This window comes from Panthera onca, chromosome C1 (assembly GCF_046562875.1).
Source record: "Panthera onca isolate mPanOnc1 chromosome C1, mPanOnc1 haplotype 2, whole genome shotgun sequence".
Classification (NCBI taxonomy): Eukaryota; Metazoa; Chordata; class Mammalia; order Carnivora; family Felidae; genus Panthera; species Panthera onca.
The window spans coordinates 78,628,775-78,651,086 of record NC_138346.1 but is presented as its reverse complement, the minus strand read 5'-3'; the positions used below and the strand labels follow the sequence as shown (position 1 = coordinate 78,651,086).

The 22,312-nt window shown below is 42.3% G+C and overlaps 1 protein-coding gene across 10 annotated transcripts in view; it reads left to right on the top strand.

The window, feature by feature from the left end:
- Positions 1–22,312, top strand: part of FMNL2 (formin like 2) — a 313,662-nt gene that overhangs the window by 277,604 nt on the left and 13,746 nt on the right. For 5 of the 10 annotated variants that reach the window (XM_060626580.3, XM_060626584.3, XM_078451290.2 and 2 more), the window contains 12 exons: positions 2,449–2,559; positions 5,241–5,390; positions 7,879–7,980; positions 9,900–10,212; positions 10,552–10,764; positions 13,380–13,400; positions 15,571–15,695; positions 16,335–16,537; positions 18,096–18,330; positions 19,405–19,473; positions 19,613–19,693; positions 21,867–21,996. In XM_060626580.3, coding sequence (XP_060482563.1) covers positions 2,449–2,559; positions 5,241–5,390; positions 7,879–7,980; positions 9,900–10,212; positions 10,552–10,764; positions 13,380–13,400; positions 15,571–15,695; positions 16,335–16,537; positions 18,096–18,330; positions 19,405–19,473; positions 19,613–19,693; positions 21,867–21,996 — 1,753 coding nt within the window. The remainder of the gene's footprint in view (positions 1–2,448; positions 2,560–5,240; positions 5,391–7,878; positions 7,981–9,899; positions 10,213–10,551; positions 10,765–13,379; positions 13,401–15,570; positions 15,696–16,334; positions 16,538–18,095; positions 18,331–19,404; positions 19,474–19,612; positions 19,694–21,866; positions 21,997–22,312) is intronic. The other 5 variants (XM_060626583.3, XM_060626587.3, XM_060626585.3 and 2 more) reach the window with 2 other exon arrangements.

The window sequence follows — 22,312 nt, the reverse complement described above, 5'->3', positions numbered from 1 at the left end:
TTCTTACTGTATTACACGTGGTATACTTCACTCATTATCATACCTTGTGGATCCCTCTGCCATTTGAGTTTGTGCTGAAATTATATATAATTAAACCCTTTAAAATGCCTGCACTTCTTAGAAATGAGAGTATATTTCTTGTCATTTACTTATATGTACATGCATCAAGGAACCTAATTTAGAAACTGCTAATATACAGGTACAATGATCAATTCATCTGTCACCTAGCAAATAGTTGCTTCTCAGGCATATCATAAAACTCAACAACTATTCAGAAGAGAAATGGAAAAATCCAACCATATTTTCTTCCAGAAAATGAGGCTTTTCTTAAACTGTCCTTGGGAATGCAGTTAAGTTGCACAACCTCCTTAACAACATATTCCTCATAAAATACAATATAAATTTTTCTAATGCAGCAGAAGGAAGAAGGAAAAAAACCCTGACAATCTTTCTTTAGCTCATTTAACCATAGAACTTGAAGTCATTTTTTCAGTTAAATTGCAAAAGAATCTCCTTGAACCAAGAGAGTTGACATATCTTCCCAAGATAGCCAGTGTATAACATATACTCAAAAAAGAGTCTAACTCGATAGAAACAATTTGAAAAAAGATAAAAGAAACTGGGTTTGGAGGAGAGAGGAAGAAGGCAGTTTTCAGAGTAAATGTGAACCTGGATCCCTCACTCACTTTACCTTTTTGCGCAGACTGTGTTTACCCATAGAGGGAAAGGATTAGTAAGATATTTTTACCATAAATAAACTGTCACTATTTTTTTTTTTTAAGTTTTATATATTTACTGTGAGAGAGGGAGAGAGCAGGGAAGGGCCAGAGAGAAAGAGAGAGAGAGACAGAGAGAATATCCCAAATAGGCTTCACGTTGTCAACTTGGGGCCCCAATGTGGGACTCAGGCTCATGAACCATGAGAGCATGACCTGAGCCAAAATCTAGAGTCAGATGCTTAACTGATTGAACCACCCAGGTGCCCCTAAACTGTCAGCATTAAAAGCAAGATAGGGACTCCTGGTTAGCTCAGTTGGTAGAGCATGTGACTGTTGATCTTGGGGTTGTAAGTTTGAGCCCCACTTTGGGGAAAGAGATTACTTAAAAATAAAACCGTAAAAAAAAGGAAAAAAGAATAGATCTGTTCAACTTTGTTTTCTTTACCAAACCAGGGACTGATTTTCTCTGTGGCAGGTCTCAGGGCCATTGATGCAGTTATGGGGAGCTAGTAAATTGAGGGGTTTTGTGGAATGGAAGCCGGTTGATTAAAACAGAAAGATGGGTCAAAGATCCTATTATGATCTTGTTGGTATGGTCGGGCCCATAGTGAAATTTTAGAAGTGATTATCCTGTGGTACGATTATAGGTGATTTTTTAAAATGTTCTTTTTTATAATAATTTTCACATTTTCTATAACATGCCTGTAATAACTTACACAGTTTGTTCTATATACCCACCCATAAGACTTTTTAAAAAGTTTTACTGACAGGTGGTTAATATAACATCTAACCTACCCATTGAAAGTGGGCAATTCAACACATTTTTTGCATATTTGCAGGGTTGTGTGGCCGTCACTGCAGTCTGATTTAGAACACATTGTCATCCCAGAAAGACCCCGTCAGTAGTTACTGCCCATTTCCTATCCCCAGACCTAGGCAGCTGCTAATCTACTTTCTATCTCCACAGACTTGCCTGTTCTGGATACTTCATATGGATGGAATCATAACTTATATGGTCTTTTATGACAGACTGGTTTCATTTAGCATAATGTTTTCAAGTTCATCCACATTGTAAGATGCATCAGTACTTCATTGCCTTTTTATTGTCACCTAATATTCCATTGTGTTGATAGGTTATATTTTTTTAACCCATCACTTGATGGACATTGCGTTCTCTCCCCCCTCCCCCCCCCCCCCCACTTTCTGGGAAATAATGAATAATATAAAATAATACGATATATAGAATATATATTAGTTATACTAATATAAATAATAGTGAATAATGCCATTATGAACATTTGTGTATAAGTTTCTGGATGGACATGTATTTTCATTTCTCATGGGTATATACCCAGGACAGGGTTGCTGGATCCTATGGTAACTCTGTCATTAATATTTTGTGGAGTGGTCAAACTTTTCAAAGTGGCTGCACTGGTTTACATCTCTGGCAGCAGTGGATGAGGGTTCCACTTTTTCCACCTCCTTGCAGCTCTCGGTATGGTTTTCCATTTTGATCATGGTCACCCTAGTGGATGACGAGGGGTATTTTACTGTGGTATCTCTATGACTTGAATTTGAAAAATTACAAAATATTTTTAAAGACCCAATGAAACGAAGGAAAAGGAGGTCGGTGAGTGAGTTTAGATTTGTGTAATTGAAAGCATATGCCTATGTTTAAACTGAGAAAACAAGTTTTCAGCCATCTAACCCACTGGCAATTTCATTGCAGGTGGCCTCTATGCAGTTTATTAATATTGTAGTCCATTCAGTAGAAGACATGAATTTCAGAGTTCACCTCCAGTATGAATTTACCAAGTTAGGCCTGGATGAATACTTGGATGTAAGTATAACTGTGACCTTTGGCTCCAATGTAAGACTTGATTTATTGCCTACCTTCAAGATACACTTCCGCCATGACTAAAGAACACTTCAAGCTCTGTACAGTCAAGTATCGTAGCACTAGTTAAAGGGAACGTATCTGAGTGATGCAGTTTGCCAGGGAAACTGGATTCTTGAAGACCTCCTGGGAGCTCAGTCTGTCTTCTGCCAGCAGCCTTTTAGTGTTGGAGTCAGACAACCTCTTGTAGCCTCTCACTGTAGCTCACCTCTGCTCTTGAACTCTGTCTGGACCAAGTCTCATTGCACCCTTCATCTGGGCTATTGGGCAATCCACGTTCTTGGTTACTCTGGGGACCCTATCTGGGCAGGGGAGGTGAAACCAAGACTGTTTAAGAGTGATGAATAAATGCTTAGAGTATAAAAAAGTCATGAGGAAATGGACACTAGAGACTTCCTCCTGTAGAGCTGTTAAATTCTGTTTAATGCATTTGTGGCTTTAGAAGTTCCACTTTTAAGTTCTCGGTTCGTGAAGAGATCTAAAGTTTCTCTTTCTCTGCCTCCCCTGTGGAAGTGCTCAGCCAGTTCCCTATAGTTCTTCCTTCACCTAAGAAACAGCAAGTTTATGTGAAAATCATAAATGGACTTGAATAGCTGTGTGTGCACATGAGGATGCCCTCATGTCCTTTGACTCTTGAGCAGTTCTGTTTTCCCTTCTGTACACCAGTGGTCCCCTTGAATTTGAAAGGCTACTAGTGAGAGGGCAAGAATTGTTGAGCTCAATTTCAAATCTGTTTCTAGCCCTGAAGAAGAGATATAAGCACTTCCCTTGGACATCTCTGGATTTCAGCTGCCCATCTTCGTCAGGACTGAAGCCAGGGAATTACAGTATACTGTGAGGCAGAATCATAGCATTGGTTACTCTCTGAGCTCATCAGCTGGCTTATCAGACCAGCCAGGCTGCCCTAGGTATACTGGCCTAACGTCTAAGGACTGTACTCAGGGAGAGTCTGATGGATTTTCATTAAAGAGTGGTTTGAGGGGCGCCTGGGTGGCGCAGTCGGTTAAGCGTCCGACTTCAGCCAGGTCACGATCTCGCGGTCCGTGAGTTCGAGCCCCGCGTCAGGCTCTGGGCTGATGGCTCGGAGCCTGGAGCCTGTTTCCGATTCTGTGTCTCCCTCTCTCTCTGCCCCTCCCCCGTTCATGCTCTGTCTCTCTCTGTCCCAAAAAAAATAAATAAAAAACGTTGGGAAAAAATTTAAAAAAAAAAAAAAAAAAAAAGAGTGGTTTGAATTGTTTTCTTATCTAAGTAATCACTAATATCTTTGACAGAATATGGTATTGAGAGGTTTTTCCTGCTCTGAGGTCAAGGTTTCTCTATCTTCTTTCCCTACATACCCTGGGAGTGGCAGTATTTGAGCAAAAATGGGGTGTATAGATTGCTAATGGCATTCTGGGTTCCATTTTGTGATGGTCGTGCTGAGCTCCTTCAGGTCAAGGCTGCGATGGCGAATCGTAACACATTAGGGCAGTGCCTGTTACTCATTGTGTACTTTGTGAAAAAACCTTCTGAGCTTCTTCCTCATTTCCCTTTCTAGGCTTCGTCCTTATTGAAATGCCTTTTTCAGTTTGTACTCTTAAACTAAGATGGAACATACTCTCTTTAGGGCACACTAAGTTGAAGAATTCCAGATTAGACCTAGGAGCAAATCCCTCTTAGAATTTATGTTGAGCCTAAGTCCTCTGAAAAGTTGAAGATTTTCCCCAAACTCTGTATTTCTTTAATTTTTTTGGTGTGTTGGTTCTGGACCCTCATAGAGGTGGTTAGAAGATTAATATTATAAGCACATAATAAATACTTCATTCATTTACAGAAACCCAGCCTTGTTAGTGGCCATTGATTTGTTCAGTAAATATTTATTGGTGTCATCTGTATGCCAGTATTATCCTAGCCACTCATCTGTTCCCCCAGAGGAAGTCAGGACTTGTGTTACTTGTAAGGAAGATTCATAGGTTACCTTGACCTCTAATTTCACCTTAAAGCTGGTTGACTTCCTTTGGATGCCTGGGTCTGTAATGCAATGAGTGGCTTCCTGATCTGTGCTTTGGGAAACCCAGAACTCCTTATGCTGGGGCAGTATCTTAAGGAAGTTATGATGGAAGGCAGATTCTAGCAACTTATGCTGAAATAAGCCCCCTGGCTACTTCACTCTCTACCCATGTCTTCTCCTCCTCCCATCCAACCTAATCCTCATTGGAATTACCATCTCTGCCCAGGCAAATTACTGCTGCTACTGTAACCACCTCTTGCACACAGATGCCTCTCAAATTTGTTACGTGGGACTGTTGCTCCTTCTGCAGCTGCTCTTAATTTTTCTGTAGTCCGATTTCACCTGTGTCAAGATGTATTAGTTTGGAATATGCCTACATGGGGACTATATCTTTGGGAAGGATTAGGAAGGAAACTTGTATATATTTGGAAGAGGGTGTTCATCGGAAAGTAGTGTGATTATACCTTCTTAGAAGAACACTCTGTAATTGTCGTGAGGAGGATGCTACATCAAACCCTCTCTTGGCACAGATTGGACTGTTTGGAACAAACAAAAACCACATGGGCTGTTGTATCATTATGCTCTGTGTCTACAGCTGTGCTGACACCGCCTTCTCTTGTGTTTTGATTTTTAGAAACTGAAGCACACTGAGAGTGATAAGCTGCAGGTGCAGATTCAGGCTTACCTGGACAACGTATTTGACGTGGGAGCTCTGCTGGAAGATGCCGAAACCAAGAATGCAGCCTTGGAGAGGGTGGAAGAGCTGGAGGAGAACATTTCTCATGTAACTACATCTTGGGAAAGGAAAAACTGTCTTTGTGTAACTGGGAGCCAAGCAGAATGAGTGTTGGCTGTTACCGCAGAAAATGAAAGGATTTGGAGTATAGGGATGAACTGCAGCTTGAGATCGAGAGCTGTCAAAAGCCACCCGGGGTTCTTTCAAAGAAGGCATGTTTGTTACTTAAAACTAAAGGGAATCCATTGCCTTGCCTTAGCTCACCTGCTCAGTTTCTGCTGAGCCCAGATTTCCTGGCCATCTTACTTATCCCAGAGGGTGAGGTGATTGGCACCATGTAGAGGGGAAATGAAACTTGAATATGTGAATTTGGGCTGATGTGAAGACCTTTCTACTCATATTCTCTGAATATAAGTCATCTTCTACCACATGCGTTCACACGGGCCCATGGAGGATGGGTTCTAGCGCTTTGTGCTAAAATAAGCCCCAGAGCGAATAGACCATTATCAGTGTCTTCCTCACCTCCCACCCAACCCAGTCCCTCAGTGGAACTGCCATTGCTACACATTTCAATCTCTTTGGGAGTTTGGATTTATTTTTTCTTTAAAGTTTGTTTGTTTGTTTGTTTAGAAAGAGAGAGGAAAAAAACAAGTAGAAAGGAGCAGAGACAGAGGGGAGACAGAGGATCCAAAGCGGGCTCCGCACTGACAGTACAGAGCCCGATGTGGGGCTTGAACTCATGAAATGTGAGATCATGACCTGAGGTGAAGTCAGACACTTAACTGACTGAGCCACCCAGGTGCCCCTGGAAGTTTGGTGTGACGTATCAATAAGTTCTATTTCACTCCTGGTCTTCTGAATATAAGTCAGTTCTGCTGAATGTGTCCATACAGGCCCATGGACAGGATGGTCTTGTTTCTTCTTGATGGCCAGTCTTCCTAGTCCTGCCTTATGGTTACTCACGTGCAGTAAAAATTCATTTCAGCTACAGGCATTTTCAAGGAAATTAGTGAGCGTTCCCTTAAATCTATTCTTCTTTGAGGAGTGTCCTATCAGTGTTACATTAACTCTGTCTCAGGGCAGGGACTTATTTTGATTTGAGGGATTTATTTCACCACAGACTAAGTTGCATATAAGTCTAAAGGCCTTCAGAGGTTGTCCATTTATTCATCCATTAAGCAAATATTTGAATATTGTGAGAATGAACAGAAAAATGGTGCTTCTTAAAGACCTAAGCATTGTGAGAACCAGATTTGTTTGTTAAATTCTGCTTGACAGTGTCCTTGGCTGTAATTGAATTGTCTCTTTTTAGAGCAATATTATTTTCCCATTTGAATGGTCCGATTATTTCCCTCTACACTTTCTTAGTTGAGAGTATTGTATGTGTGTGATGTCCTTCACCTTTGTCCCTCACTCTGAAAATGGGCATCTTCATGGCTGTGGTTAAGCCAAGTTGGTGAGCCAGCCATTCACACCGCCCCCCCTCCCTTTGTTAAGTGTTGTAGTGACCTGCTTGGTACCTGCTTAGGAAGGGCATTTATCGGCCTTGCCCTGAAAGATTCGTATCCTATTCTGAACCTGATCAGCATTTTAACCTCTACCCTTCCTCCTCACCTTGCCTCTCTGGTGTTCTTTACTTGTGATTGTTTTCAGTGAGATGTGGGAAATCAGAAGTAGCTCACTTTCAGAGGCTTGTGGGAAAAGTAATTAGTTAACACGTGGCTCATACTATCTTCCTCTTGAAGCCTCAGCCAGCTGTCCATAACCATACTCACATAAACCACTTTTTTTTTTTAATGTTTTATTTATTTTTGAGACAGAGCATGAGCAGGGGAGGGGCAGAGAGAGAGGGAGACACAGAATCCGAAGCAGGCTCCAAGCTGTCAGCACAGAGCCTGACCGGGGGTGGGGGGGGGGGGGTGGTGGTGGTTCAAACCCACAAACCATGAGATCATGACCTGAGCCGAAGTCGGACACTTAACCGACTGAGCCTCACATAACCCAGTTTTGAAGTAGGCTGCCTGTTTATTTGAACTGTCCCTCCAAATAACTTTTATTACTTGGGTTAGTTTGGGTCAAAACAAGCAGTACTATTTTTTAAGCTGGTGTTCTGTAATAACAGAACCAAGTTTTCTGGACTGATAAATTTCAAAAGCTTGTGCCTAATGGGCTTTTCTTAGTGAAGGAAAGGTGAACTTCCCCTCTTGCCTCACCTCCTGTTTCCCACCCTTGCAGGCTCATGTTGGTGAGCCCCTTCTGCCAGCCCCTGAGGAAATTGAGGGAGGTACACTGTGTATGTTGAAACACTAAGGAACTGACATATGGGTTTTATTAAGGATCATGTATAAATTATTAATTCCTATTAGAAACAAATAGGTATTCAGAATCGTATTATAAATATTAATGTTTCCAGAAAAACAGCTTGTAGAACACATGCAGGACTCTGGGCCCCAATAGAGCTCTACTTTCTGAGAACCAAGGACCTGATGAGAATGGTCGTGTGTTGTGACACAGCTTCTCTTTTATACCTTTATAGCTGTCTGAAAAGCTGCAAGACACAGAGAATGAAGCCATGTCCAAGATCGTGGAACTGGAAAAGCAGCTGATGCAGAGGAACAAGGAGCTAGATGTTGTTCGAGTGAGTGTGCTGACGGCAGCTGCCCCAGATGGGCATTGCAGGGAAGGTGCCCCAGCTTTAGTAGAATGTGGACTACATTCATGTCAGAGGAATGCATTGATGCAACGTATTTATTGGAATCATTTCAGAGGCGATACTCAGATGAAAAGTACACATAGTTAGGGATGGATACACATGTGTTTGCAATCAAATGTTGGGGGTTCAGTACTTCCTTATCACAGTTTTCGAGAGCAACAATATTTTCCCATCTGGACAAGTCTGACTTGATTCAGTGGATCACCCATTTGCTTGGAAATAAAAACACAGCATGGATTTAATTCATGCCACTTATTTATTTTTACTAGGACTTGGACTTCTTTGTATTTTTTTGCTTTGCTTCTACTTGAAACCAGATTTGGTGGTTGCCGTGGAAACGGTGAAATCACAACACAGGCAAGATCTAATGTCATTCACCAAAAGAATTAAAAAAAAAAAAAAAAAAAAAAGGCAAAGCAAAACCAATCCATTTTATTATCAGATGATCCCAGCTATTTTATTTGGCCTTAGCATTGTTTTACCTTACATGTCAGGTTTTTATGGAGTGCCATCCGTGTGTTTGGAATTGTGCGGAACATAAAATCACCAAAATGCCTGGAGGGCTTTCAGGCAAATGGCTTGCCTCTACACCATCGTTGATGAAATGGCACATTTTACGCGATGCTTATCATGTCTGTGTGTGTTGCTTGATATTTTGACATGTCCTACAGTTAACTCTAGGAAATTTATTTTTTGGCACGCCATCGAGACAGAGTTGTAGCATATGGACTCAATTCAAGTCAGACTCTCAGATTATTAATAATAGACAGGGTGTGAAGAATGTTTCCCTGCCTGCTGGAGGTTTGTGGTGAGAGATCACATGTGCAAGACCCAGCAAGTAAGTTCCAGAAAATCCTTTCCCTGGAACCTTCGTGAGCCCCTTATGAAAGGAACGAGGACAGCCTTTAAGTTGAAAATTGCAACTTTTTTGTTTTCTGCTAAAAACCTGGACAAAAAAAAGTAATTAGTAGAGGGAAGCGTTGGCCTGTTCTGTTAACTGCAAACCAAAAGGAAAAGGTTACAGTGATTGCTGTCCTAAGCTTGCAGGAGGGCATTGTGAAGGCCAGAGAAACCCATTCAAGAACAGTCAGCCCCTGGGTATTTATGAGTAGATTCTTCTATGCTTTGCAGATTTTTAATCCCAGTCTGACTTCTATCCAAATCTGACTTAGGGACTTTTGTCTACTGTTAGCCGATACGTGTCTAGGAGTTACAAATGAATTTTAAAACAAGTAAAAAGGAAGACATTCTGCCCCACCAGAATATCCTCGGGATATTCCAAAGTCAGCTATAAAATTATTTTTGGGTCATCTCTGCCTTGCTTGTCTCCACCTGCAGGGAAAATTGAGTTAGCTGTCCTTATTAATGGAAAGAACTATATTGGTGATAACAATTGCTAGAGTATATTGCATGCATTACCAGTGAACAATTGAGAATGAATAGGACTTTTATAGGAGGCTGAGTTCTATAGAATTCTTATGTGTATATCAGTATCCTTCCTTTTAATTTTTTTGGTTATTTTCTTAAAAAAAATTTTTTTAATGTTTGTTTAATTTTGAGGAAAAGATAGAGTGTGAGCAGGGGAGGGGCAGAGAGAGAGGGAGACACAGAACCAGAAGCAGGCTTCAGGCTCTGAGCTCCGAGTTGTAGGCGCAGAGCCCAGTGTGGGGCTCGAACTCTCGAACTGTGAGATCATGACCTGAGCCAAAGTTGGATGCTCAACCAACTGAGCCACCCAGATGCCCCTTGTTTGGTTATTTTTTTGATCCTCAATTTGCCAACCTGATGGTAAGAGGTATGGATGTTGCATGAAGATAGACTGGTGACTGCGAACTCTTTTGCAGGAAATCTACAAAGATGCAAATACCCAGGTTCACACATTAAGGAAAATGGTCAAAGAAAAAGAAGAAGCCATTCAAAGACAGTCTACCCTGGAAAAAAAGATTCATGAACTGGAGAAACAAGGGACCATTAAAATTCAGAAGAAAGGGGATGGGGACATTGCCATTCTGCCAGTTGTGGCTTCTGGCACATTGTCCACAGGGTCAGAGGTGGCAGTGGGTAACTTTGTGGGACCAGCAATGGGGGTTGCCTCCTCGGGCCCCCTGCCCCCTCCTCCCCCACCACTACCTCCATCATCAGACACACCTGAAGCAGGTGAGGAGCCTGGTAGGAGAATTGAGGGTAGTATTTGGGATATTTGTATTTCTTCTTTTATCCGCTGTCCATTTGTGCACTTTGCTTTTCTTGGCATTTTCTTTTACTCACTGATTTTAAAAACTTTTTACATTTTGAGATTTAGGTTATAAAACTTCATTTTACATATGCTGCAGTATATTCTTCATTTCTCACTGAGTAGATTTTAGAGTCACTGAAAAAAATCCTGTGTCCTTTTCATGATTTTGATTTTAGATTCCTTTATGTGCATGTGACATCCAGCAGGTGAAACTGTTCTCCTATTTTCAAAGGCAATTTGTGTCTTCTTTTTTTTGCTAGTGCAAAATGGCCCAGTAACGCCACCTATGCCACCACCGCCACCACCCCCTCCCCCTCCCCCACCGCCTCCACCCCCTCCTCCTCCCCCTCCTCTCCCAGGTCCTGCAGCTGAGACTGTGCCAGCTCCTCCTTTACCTCCCCCACCTCCTCCCTCTGCACCCCCGCTGCCTGGGACGTCCTCACCCACAGTGGTTTTCAACTCAGGACTAGCAGGTAAGAGCTTGGAATGGAGTCCCGGGTACTTGTGCAAGAAATACTCATTTGTGTTACCCCTGGAGGCCTTAAAGTCGTTCTTTGGAAGTCCAAGTCTCCTGCAGTCCCATGTATCTCCTCTTAATATCATTCCTGCTAATGTAGCCAGTAAAGGGGAAGTTCTTCACAGGAGGCATTTTTCTCTGAGTAGCTGTTGTTACGCTCTCTCTAGCAGCGAGTTCTGATTTTCCAGTCTTCCCACCTTCCACTCTCCCCACTAGGAAAGAGAAGGAAAACTAGTTACCTTCTTAGGGATAAGTGCATTTTCATGGGTTCATCAAACACCTGTGGACATCTGTAGTAGAGCTCTGTTTTTGGAAGGTACTTGCAATGTTGTTTACAAAAGGAGAAAATGCCTTTCTGTGTGATTGCCTGATGTAGGTTTCTAGGCATTTCTTCTGTGCATTTGAAGATAGAATTCACTATAGTGGAGCTGAAGCTTCAAGGGAAGATGTTGCCAAAAGCAGTATCTGTGTGCCTTGAAATGCTTCCGCATAGCACATGCTGCCCTCCTGCTAACCAGGGTAGAATGCGGCACCCCTCACCAGAAATAGGGTGTGTGGGGGGCGAGAAGAAGAGAGTCGTTCTAATGCCTTGAAATAGAAGTTCTGATTTCTGTCTGTTGGAAGTGATTTTTTACTATTTTCTAAAATACCACAGCGATTTTCTCAGTCATGGAGCATTTCCCTGGCATTTTGAATTGCTCTGAGCTTTGCCATGTCATGTCTGCGTGACATCAGATAATTCTGCTTCCTCCTCTACGTCTGTCTCTTGGTGAGATCTCTTATTTCTGATGCAGAACTACCACTCTTACACGTGTGGTAGTTCCCAGAGCATTTTGTCCAATGTCTACATGACCATCTTAGCTGTAAGAGATTTCCAGGCTGCCCACTCCATCCCTCGAGAGTGTCCCAGCAGCAGCTGTACTGGCTAGCCATTAGGGCACATTCATCTGAGTGACCCAGAGCAACCTCCTTAATTCACGTCAAAGCTGTGGTGTTTACTTCCACCCCAACCTCCACAAAATTTTCAGAGAAAGAAATAAGATGCTTGTTGAAAGTAATGTTCACAGTAATCCAGTGATTTAGTTCTTTCAAGGTCTCCCCCATTTAGTACTTTCTTCTAGAACTTTTATTGCTTCTGAAGGACAAAAGTTGAAGGTGTATCTTCATGGAACTGTTGGGTTTTGGAATGTAAGCAAACCAAAACCTCTTGAGAATCCCCAGGAATCCATTCCATCAACAGGCTGCTCTCAGTGACTGAGTGTGAAAACCTGGAACTGGCATGTGCACCTGGCTCACCGATGAGGCTTTCCTTGTAGCGCCCGGAGACACGGCTGCTATGGGGTGTCTCCTTTGCTACTACTTCCTGTGTCCTTGGCAAAAACTCCGTGTGGCAGAGCCTCCACTCCCATTCGCTCGAGCTCTCCTCTAGAACTCACAACTGCTTTGGCGAAGCGAAAGAGCCATGAGGCTACGATGCACAGGTCCAGGGCTCCCTCCGGTAGAACGCTTGTCCTCTCTGGTTAATTTTTTTGCCTGGGTTCTTCTCGCTACTTAACTTTAAAAATTTGCAGGCTCTCTCAATTGCCTCAGCTTTAGAGTGTGGAACTCTCTGTTCAGCTGATGACCACTGCTACCTTCAGGGTTCTGCAGTTGGAAGTTGTCCCTTATGTGTCTTACACCATTTTTAGTGGACCGTGTGTGGGATTTACGAAACTTCTCTAAGTGCCGTAAGTGTCCATTGATGGACTGCAAGATGTTCTGTTTTATAAGATTTAAGGATTATGAGATCATTATGGAGCACATGTTGTGAGGGGTGTTGCCAGTGTGTTGGGTAACTTTCTCCCTGGAATCAAGAGGCCAGACAGAGTCAGGATGTCCCAGTAGGGCCAAGAGACAGAGCTGGGATGATATACCAAGGGCTCCCGGAACCCAGAAGCCTGTGACATTGCTAGGCCCTGGGATCCATGGGCAACAGGATGGCCTATCTCTTCAACAAGGCAATGAGCAGGTGTGTGCTTGGTGGCTAAGACGGGACCTGAACGAGGTCCCCTAATTTTATCTAGTTTTCTTTGCATTTTAGAGAGAAAACATAGTGTGGAATGTATATTTGAAGGGTAAGGCTTCTTCCTCAAATCTTTGACAGAGCAGTCTGGCTCCCATTTCCTGCTTCGGTCATCTGTAACAGACTGCTGTGCTGTCTCTTTGGGAGAATGTGCTTTGGAAGTTCACGATGAGAATTTATACTTGGCTGATTATTTTTCATTAAAACATTTCTCATTTCTTCTGCAAGACCTAGCACAATTCAGTCATGGCTGTTTGGGACCACTATAATGAAATCATTTTTTCCCCTTTTCTAAAAAGGATTACTTTTTAAAACAAAATAATAAGGGAGTCTTCAAGGCAGGTCCGAATGGAAATGAATTTTTGGCTCTGTGCTGCCTTGTGAAATGTGTCCAAGAAGCATGAAATTCTCTGCTAAAAGTGCGTGAATTGCTGAGTGGCTTGACTCTAACCATATCTAATTTTTTTTTTTTTTTTATATTTTCTTTGTTCTCTCTGCTTCCACAAAAGATGGGCCAATCAAGCTTTTCTGTAGGTTGCTCCTCACTGAGTGTTTTGAGTGTTTGCCATGTGTTCCCGTTGGTCACACTGTGCCTTGACATGTTTTCACTCCATCTTACACTGAACCATTGCATTTTGACCCTGTGTCTGTGGGAAGTCTCGCTGTTGGCTGACTGTTGTTCCAGGTTTGCTCGTGCATTTTAGTAGAATAGATCGTGGCTCGGCGAGCAGACAGCCTGGATTTTATATGCCATATTCCTTTCCCCCTAAGAGAAGAGGAGTGGGTTTTTTGTTGTTGTTGTTGTTGTTTTGTTCTGTTTTGTTTTTTCCCTTTTAGTTTAATTGTCATAGTTGGATCCAAGGCATCAATTCTAGGAGGATTTTAGATTTATTCTGGGGGAGAAAGGGTAGTTGCTCCACAGGACAAGGACAGGCTGCTAGGTGCTGTGTTTCCAGGCCTTTCCCACTGGTCTCCAGCTCTCTCCATGGAACACCTACCACCACGTGGAGCCACTGCCTTCAGCCTGAACCCTGCGAGCACTGTGTCTGTCATGGTCACCTGTAGGCCTCTCCTTCTACAACCCACCCCCCCATTCCCCATTGGGAGTTAGGATCATCTTTCTGAAGATAACCTATTTTTGCCCGTGTTCTGATCTCAGGCTTATTTTTAATCTTGCTGAGGAGTTAGAAGTAGCGTGGCTGCAGATGGAATGACTTTTAGCCAGTGTCCTGAGGCCTGCGGTATCCGTGGATGGATGGTGGAGTCAAATGGCACCAACCCGCCAGCTCAGACTGTGGAAAGATCCCTTTACAGCTTTTCCTCTATTCTTCCTTTTTCTCCCTCCATATTGTTCAAAGGCCAGATTAGAGGAAGGTCTCTTTCTTTGTCCTGTGGAGGACATGGGTTTTCCTGGGCAGTGTAGACCTAAATGAAGGGCAGCGAGCAATCCAACACTTCTGGGGGTGGGGACTAAGGTATCACGTGGTGGTAGAAAGGCCTGGTTTACAAAGGCAGTGTTTCTGTATTCCTGCATGCTTTTCTGTGGATTTATCAGATGACATTCCTGCTGTTTATATGGCTTTCGTAACTCTGGAGGAATGGCAGGCAGCCAGGTAAAAGCCCAGCGTACGTTGGGTTTATTTTGTTGTGCACTGCAGTTCTCTCTCGTGCTGATGATGGCAGATAGTGAAGCTCCCAAATAGTGTGGTGGGCGTCCCGGGATAGACTTAAGAGGATACGTGCGTCTAGGTAGATTGGTCTGGAAGACTGCTTTATGATGTGTCCTTAATTAATGGAGTTTTTAATGGGTTTCCTTTTTTAGCTCATTTTCCCATAGTGAGAGGAGCCGGCAGTTCCTTACCTGACTCCTGGAAGATAGATCCCTTCCTCTCTATTAAGAGGTTTTCTGTGTTTTTTAATGAGTTCATTGATACCTTCTAGCTGCATCTAGCTGACTCCTGGGGAGGACTTGCTCCTTAAAAAAGGGGGAAGGGACTGTGGCCAGTCTCAAAAAGCAGTACTAATCGTAATTTCTAAGCACCCCTTCTATCATCTTAAATATTTTCTGTTTTGGGCTGTTCATGGCCCTTGGTGTGGTTGGAATAACTCAGCCTGAATATAATCCCCATTGTCAAAGTTGTTCACAAGAATGCGTTGCTGCTCGACGTTACAGAAAGTCAGTCTTCTTGACGTCACATTCCTGGTGGTATAGACAGCCACTCCCTGCAGTCCCTGATCATCTTTTAAGATTGCTTTGGAAATGTGTGTTCTAGAACTGAGAATTTAAGATTTCAAAATTTGACTCACATTCACCAGTGTCACTGAGTATTTGTCCTCTCTGCTGTCTACTAACATCATTAATAATTTTTGCTCCCCGGTACTTTGTCCTACACATTGTCCTAACATTGCAATTGTAATGCAGCAATCCATTTGCCTGCATTAAAAACAAAAAAAAAAAAAACCCAAAACCCTGGCTCTTAGAAAACTTTCCTACAGTGTTGCATCAGTCAACCAAATGATAAACCTCAGATTACTCTTGCCAAAGCCATGTGTGATGTTTTCTGTGTTTAAAAACACTTGGGCACCTCTTGCCAGTGTTCCTGCAGTGTTTAAGTGACATCTGCAAGGACTACTCTGATTGTTCTTGAGAGTCATGGGGTTTGGGTGGAATCTTAATTGGATCCTCTCTGACTTCTGTAGCTGTGAAAATTAAGAAGCCAATCAAGACGAAATTCAGAATGCCAGTTTTTAACTGGGTTGCCCTGAAGCCAAATCAGATCAATGGCACAGTCTTCAACGAAATTGATGATGAGCGGATTCTGGAGGTATTTTTCTCGTTGGTTAGAAACTAGGGGCTGGTTCTCTGTGAGGCAAAGTTCAAATGGGTGCTCTGCTAACCTGGAAGTTTCAGCAATAAAATGCTAGTATTTTAAATGCCTTGATGGAAAGAAGAAAAGAAAATTCTCTAATATTAGAGAATAGGACACTATTTTGCAAGATTGTTTCAAAACTGTGTTTAAAAGTTATGTTACTATGGAGTGGTTTTGATGATCTTCAGTAGACGCCACAAAATATGTATCTGACACAAACCCTGCCCTTAATTTATAAAAGGGCATAAAAACCCTTTATTGAACTACAAGTGAATAAGAACTCAATAATTATACTCATTGTTTGATGAGTTTGATGGATCCTTTAGTCTGTTGGTGGCCAGCTCTGCAAGGTAATTAGTGAAAGGCAGCTGAATTGGCCAGATGGAATCAGCTCTCTTCTTTAGACCTTCATGGCTGTCTGTGTGGCCTAAGTCATGCCATAGCACAAACAGGAAGATAGAGCAAGCCTTGATCAAAGGCAAATATTGAGTAGAAAAAGTAAGTTCTTTGATGCTTAAGAAACTGTCAAAATGGTTACCTAAGTTAATTTTTAAGTATAATCCAATTTGCCTGTTTCATCCCTTTTTACTCCAGGATTTAAATGTGGATGAATTTGAGGAAATATTTAAGACAAAAGCTCAAGGTCCTGCCATTGATCTTTCTTCAAGCAAACAGAAGATAACACAGAAGGGATCAAACAAAGTGACGTTACTGGAAGCAAATAGGGCCAAAAATCTAGCCATTACTTTGAGGAAAGCTGGAAAGACTGCTGACGAGATATGTAAAGCTATCCATGTGTAAGTTCAGGGCATTCTGGAAAGTTAGATTCTGATAAATTTATAGGATAAAACTGAAAATAAGCAAGTGATGAATCGGTAGGTAACAAATATTTCAGTAGCGGGGCAAGATCAAAGATAAAAGGTGGGGCAGTTCTTGATATCCACACACCAGAGATTCCCTTTGTTATGTACGTGTGACGTCAGTGTTGAATGAAATGCTGCCACCAAAGGGGTGGGCCAGAAATACTCCTTGGGAGTGCCGTCTTAGAGTGAAATTTATTTGAGAAGAATGACAAGTGGATTGTGGCATCACTTATCTACTTGGTCTGGTATCCTATATGCCTATAGCAACGCTTACATACAAAGGATGGAGAATTACCCGAGCTAAGGAAAGGGAGAGACTGTCACTCTTCTATGGAGCATCTGAATTCTCTCTAGATGTATTGAATACAAATTTGATGGCATTTGTGGAATGATACAGTTCAGTGCCAAATGCAAATGGGATACAGATGCATCTTTTAATTCATAACAATAGGAATGTGATTCCTGTTTCTTTTAGCAACTTTCAGGAAATTTTAAACAAAGTTCAGTTCTTTTTTTTATCCGTGAACTGCAGAGAAGGCATTCGTTTTATTTGCTTTCTATTAGAGGAATCTTTCGGCCCTTCTTGTGGTCATGAGGATGTTCAACTATGATAAAGAACAAATGTTTTAGATGTGTTAGGAATGAGTTCATTGTAAACTTGTATTTCATAAATTTCGGTGAGATTCATGGAGGAGTATATGACCCTCAGAAATCATTTGTTCCAATTTCATGTCCTCAGTCTGGATTGTAATCCAGTAATCTAGTGTATCCTATACTCTGTTCTGATTTTTGATGTTGAAACGTCATATGCATTCTGGTTTTTAACCTCCATATACCTTATTTGTCATGATAGTTAGATGTAATTATATTATTTTGCCGGACAAAGATTGTCCAGGGAAGAAATTAGAGGTTGTAGCAAATACTTGGTTTGTTCAAATTGAGCATATATCTAAAAAGATCTGGTTTACTTTCAAGGGATGTATGCATTTAAGCCACAGCATCCACTTTGTACAGGCATTTGGATACATTTTTTTCTAAAGAAGAAAAAAATACCCCAGACTGTTGGTTTAATTGAAATATATTAGAGTTTACCCGATATTTTGTAATTGTGTAATATTAATTTTCCTAATTAGCAATACTTCATATGCCTTAAAAACCACTTACGTGTCCTTGAACCACTTACCCATCAGATGTTTTAGCCTGCCTTCTTGCTCTTCCTGCTGTCATTTACTGTTGATTTCTAGAGACTTAAAGCTATAGTAGTAGTAGTAGGCTAAAAACTGAGCATGGCTATTGTGATAAGGTGTGGGTTCTCAGAAAGGAGCTATTTGTTGGGCAGTCAGGAGCCAGCACCGATTGGCATCTTCACAGTTCAGCTATAGGCATCGTCAGCTCATTGCATTGGTGGTTTATGGATAGGACTAAATGGTGGTGTGGTTGAAAGGGTAGGAGGTGTTCACTCTAACACTGACATGTCCACATCTGTCTTCAGATTTGACTTGAAGACATTGCCTGTAGACTTTGTAGAATGTTTGATGAGGTTCTTGCCAACTGAGAATGAGGTGAAAGTGTTCCGGCTCTATGAGCGGGAAAGGAAGCCCCTGGAGAACTTGTCAGATGAAGACCGGTTCATGATGCAGTTCAGTAAAATTGAGAGACTCATGCAGAAGATGACCATCATGGCCTTCATTGGGAACTTTGCGGAAAGCATTCAGATGCTGACTCCTGTGAGTGGACCAACTCTGGCAGGGGAGAGGGTCCAGAGAGATATAGAATCATTTTTTTCTTTTAAGTCTCTTCCAGAATTTGCACATAGCGTCATGGGCTCTAAAGACTCCTTCCCAGAACTTTCTAGATTGCACTTTTATTTTGGCAATCTTTTTTGCACATTGTTTATGCCAAGTAATGTGAAAATAGTGGATTTCCATATTCCATATTGCTATTCTCCTCCATAGAATGCCATTTTCTGTGTCTATGGATGTCCTCTGGGTTTCTACCTCAGTACATAGGACCAGGAAAATCATTTTCTCAAACTTGTTCCTCTCCTGAAGATACCAATGTTCTGGCTGGTTTCGCAAACCTGAAAATGTTGCGTTCATTTCTAAAATGACCCTGTATCTTTAATGAACAGGCTTACTGGCTTTCATTGGAAGCATTGTAAATTTACCACAGGAGTCTTTTTCCTTGGAGATTTGTTATAGTACACTGTGGTGATGCAGAAATAAGAGCCAACCATCTCTTGTCCCTTTGTGTTAATCTGGTAGAGACTTATTAATATTATAAACATAAATATCATAAATAGTTCTTTCCCAGTTCTGTTTCTAAATAAACTTGTTAATTACCGACTATAGTAGCATGTCTGTTCAACACATGTTCTGAGAACTTCTGGAGGTTGATTATATTCCTTTGGTGTTTTGTTTTCATTCTTGGACAGCTCCATTCATTTAAAAACATATTGTCTTACATGATGTGAGGAGGTGGGCAGGGAATTGAGTTCTACTAGAAGATGCTGTGGACTCTGAGCTCTGAGTCCCATTGGTTACAGATTTTGTGATAAGTTCTGACATTTCTTCTTATTTCGTATACTTTGAGAGAGAGCTTGCATGTAATGATATGGTTACCTAAGACCTAGCAGGACAAGTTAAATTTGTTATGTTGAAGAAAAATAGAATCTCAGCATATTTAAGGTCTAAATGCAGGTCTGTTTTCTTCTGTGTTAAATTTTTAGTTTCCAATTAGAGTTTCTTATTTTTAACATGTCTCTTTTTTTCACCCCCTTCCTTCCTTTGAATGGAATCTAGCAACTGCACTCAATTATAGCAGCATCTGTTTCTATAAAATCATCCCAAAAACTCAAGAAAATTCTGGAGGCAAGTAAAGTTTTCCTTGTATACACGTAGGGAAGAGCTGACTCCAGCCACATTCGTTGGCCTGGGAATACCTGGGATGCTGTTCTGATGGGCTTCTCTTTTCTCTCTCTCTCTCTCTCTCTCTTTTTTTCTTTTGCAGATTATCTTGGCCCTTGGAAACTATATGAATAGCAGTAAGCGAGGAGCAGTTTATGGATTTAAACTTCAGAGTTTAGATCTGGTGAGTGGACTGAAAGAACTATAAGAGCTATATAAGGGACAAAACAACCGGCAGAGATTAAGTCCCAGAGTGGAGTCTGCTCTTGGAAGTGGGGTAGGATGTTTTGATGAAGATTGCTATAGGTGGAGGATGTATGGGTACACATTTTCTGGCACATCACTGGGCAGCAGGCACTTAGAACTTTAAAAATACTCAAGCCCTGGGGCGCCTGGGTGGCTCGGTCGGTTGGGCGGCCGACTTCGGCTCAGGTCATGATCTCACGGTCGGTGGGTTCGAGCCCCGCGTCGGGCTCTGTGCTGACAGCTCAGAGCCTGGAGCCTGTTTCGGATTCTGTGTCTCCCTCTCTCTCTGCCCCTCCCCCGTTCATGTTCTGTCTCTCTCTGTCTCAAAAATAAATAAACGTTAAAAAAATTAAAAAAAAAAATACTCAAGCCCTTTGACCCAGTGTTTCCATTTCTGGGACTCTTTCCTCAAGAATCTGAATTATGGATGCTATATTTAGTTTATCATTGCAAATAGCAACAATGTAAAGATCCATCATTTTGGAAAATTATTAAATATAACAGTAGTTAATATGATGAACTCTTCTTTAACTCTTAGAATGTTTGTGAAGAATTTTCAAAGAAATAATTTTGTGGGGCGCCTGGGTGACTCAGTTGGTTAAGTGTCCGACTTCAGCCCAGGTCATGATCTCGAGGCTTTTGAGTTCGAGCCCTGTGTCCGGCTTTGTGCTGACAGCTCAGAGTCTGGAGCCTGCTTCAGATTCTGGGTCTTCCTCTCTCTCTGCCCCTCCCCAACTTCTGTTCTCTCTATCTCTCTGTCTGTCTTTCTCTCTCAAAAATCAATAGGGGTGCCCGGGTGGCTTGGTTAAACATCCAACTTTCACTCAGGTCATGATCTCATGGTCTGTGAGTTCACGCCCCATGTCAGCCTCTGTGCTGACAGCTCAGAGCCTGGAGCCTGCTTCCGATTCTGTGTCTCTCTCTGTCTCTCTTTTTGCCCTTCCCCCGTTCTCTCTCTCTCTCTCTCTCTCTCTCTCTCAAAAATGAAAATAAATATAAAAAAGTAAACATTAAAAATTGTTTAAAAAATTTGTGTCTAGAAAAGAAAGGAGGGTATAAATTTCATGTACAGTTTGATTTCACCCATGCAAAAAATGCAGAAAAAAAAAACTGAATGGAAGTAGGTAAAGATATCAACAGAGAGGTTGGATAGAATTAGGGTTTTTGTTTCAAAGTGCTTCTTTTTACTTTTCTGTGTTTTCTAAATAAAAAAAGAAGCGGGTTGGGGGCGGCTTCTGGGAGTCTCAGTCAGTTGAGCATCCAACTTCCATTCAGGTCATGATCTCGTGGTTCATGGGTTCGAGCCCTGCGTCGGGCTGACAGCTCGGCGCTTGGAGCTCTGCTTCAGATTCTGTGTCTCTTTGCCCCTCCCTCACTCATGCTTTGTCTCTCTTTCTCTCTCTCTCAAAAATAAATAAACATTAAAAAAAAATTCCCCTCTGGATGGAAAAGAGTATGCTGTTTTTCAGAGTTGTCTAACTTATGTGGGCAGTGATAACCTTTTCCCCCACGGCTGGGGCTAACGTGGCTTCCACATGAGAAGGTTGAGCTCTGCTCAGGCAGAGTCCTGAGCCCTGGGGAGACATGGCTCTTTGGTAGCGAGTGTCTAGTTGGTCCCACTCCTGGCCCCAAGACGGTCATGTGTGGCAAGCCCAGCTGTTTCGGGTCACGGAGGCTGGGGAATGAGAGAGCCGAACTGAAAATGGGTAGACTGCATTGTGGGAGTCCTGCCACATAGGGAGTACCCGTGTACCACCAGCACCACACTCACTTCTCTGCTCCTTCTCTTTGGAAAGCACTCGGAATGGGGACTTCCCACTTTTAAGTCAGGGAAAGTCGTATGGCAGATGTGGGGTGGGACGGTTTTGTGTGGGTAGAGATGTGTGAACAGTTTTTGGTGTTGGAGTCCTCCTGGCGTTGAGCATACCCCTGGCGGAGAAGTCCTGATGTCACTTACAAGTCAGTTGGTTTAGGGGAGAACACGTCCAGGTTTGACCCTCCTGTGGTACACTTTGGGGTACCGTCCTCCATTACTCTGAGTGGGTGGACTTCACCTGATGGACAAGTTTCTCATCCTCTTCTACCCTAACCCCTGTTCCTTTTGTTTTCAGCTCTTAGATACAAAGTCAACAGACCGAAAGCAAACACTGTTGCACTATATTTCAAATGTTGTAAAAGAAAAATATCACCAAGTGTCCCTGTTTTATAATGAGCTTCATTATGTGGAGAAAGCTGCTGCAGGTACTTGATTTCAGCTATTCATGTTACTCTTGGGTATCGAATGCCTTTAATCATGGATCATGGGGGAACCATTCCCTGCTAAACCACTCTTCGGAACTCCTCTGGAAAGGCAAGGTGACGAAAACATCAGAAGCTCTTTGCTGGGGTACCTGGGCCGGGGTGTTTCCCGCTCCTGGGAGCCATAATGAACAGGGACGTAAGGGAGACCCTTCTGTGTCCTGTCTAAAGAGTCCGGTCTCTGGACCCTGGGCAGCTTCTGTCTTCCATTCGCTGTCCTTCTTAGTCTCTTGCCGTCACTTGAAATATGAGAATGAAA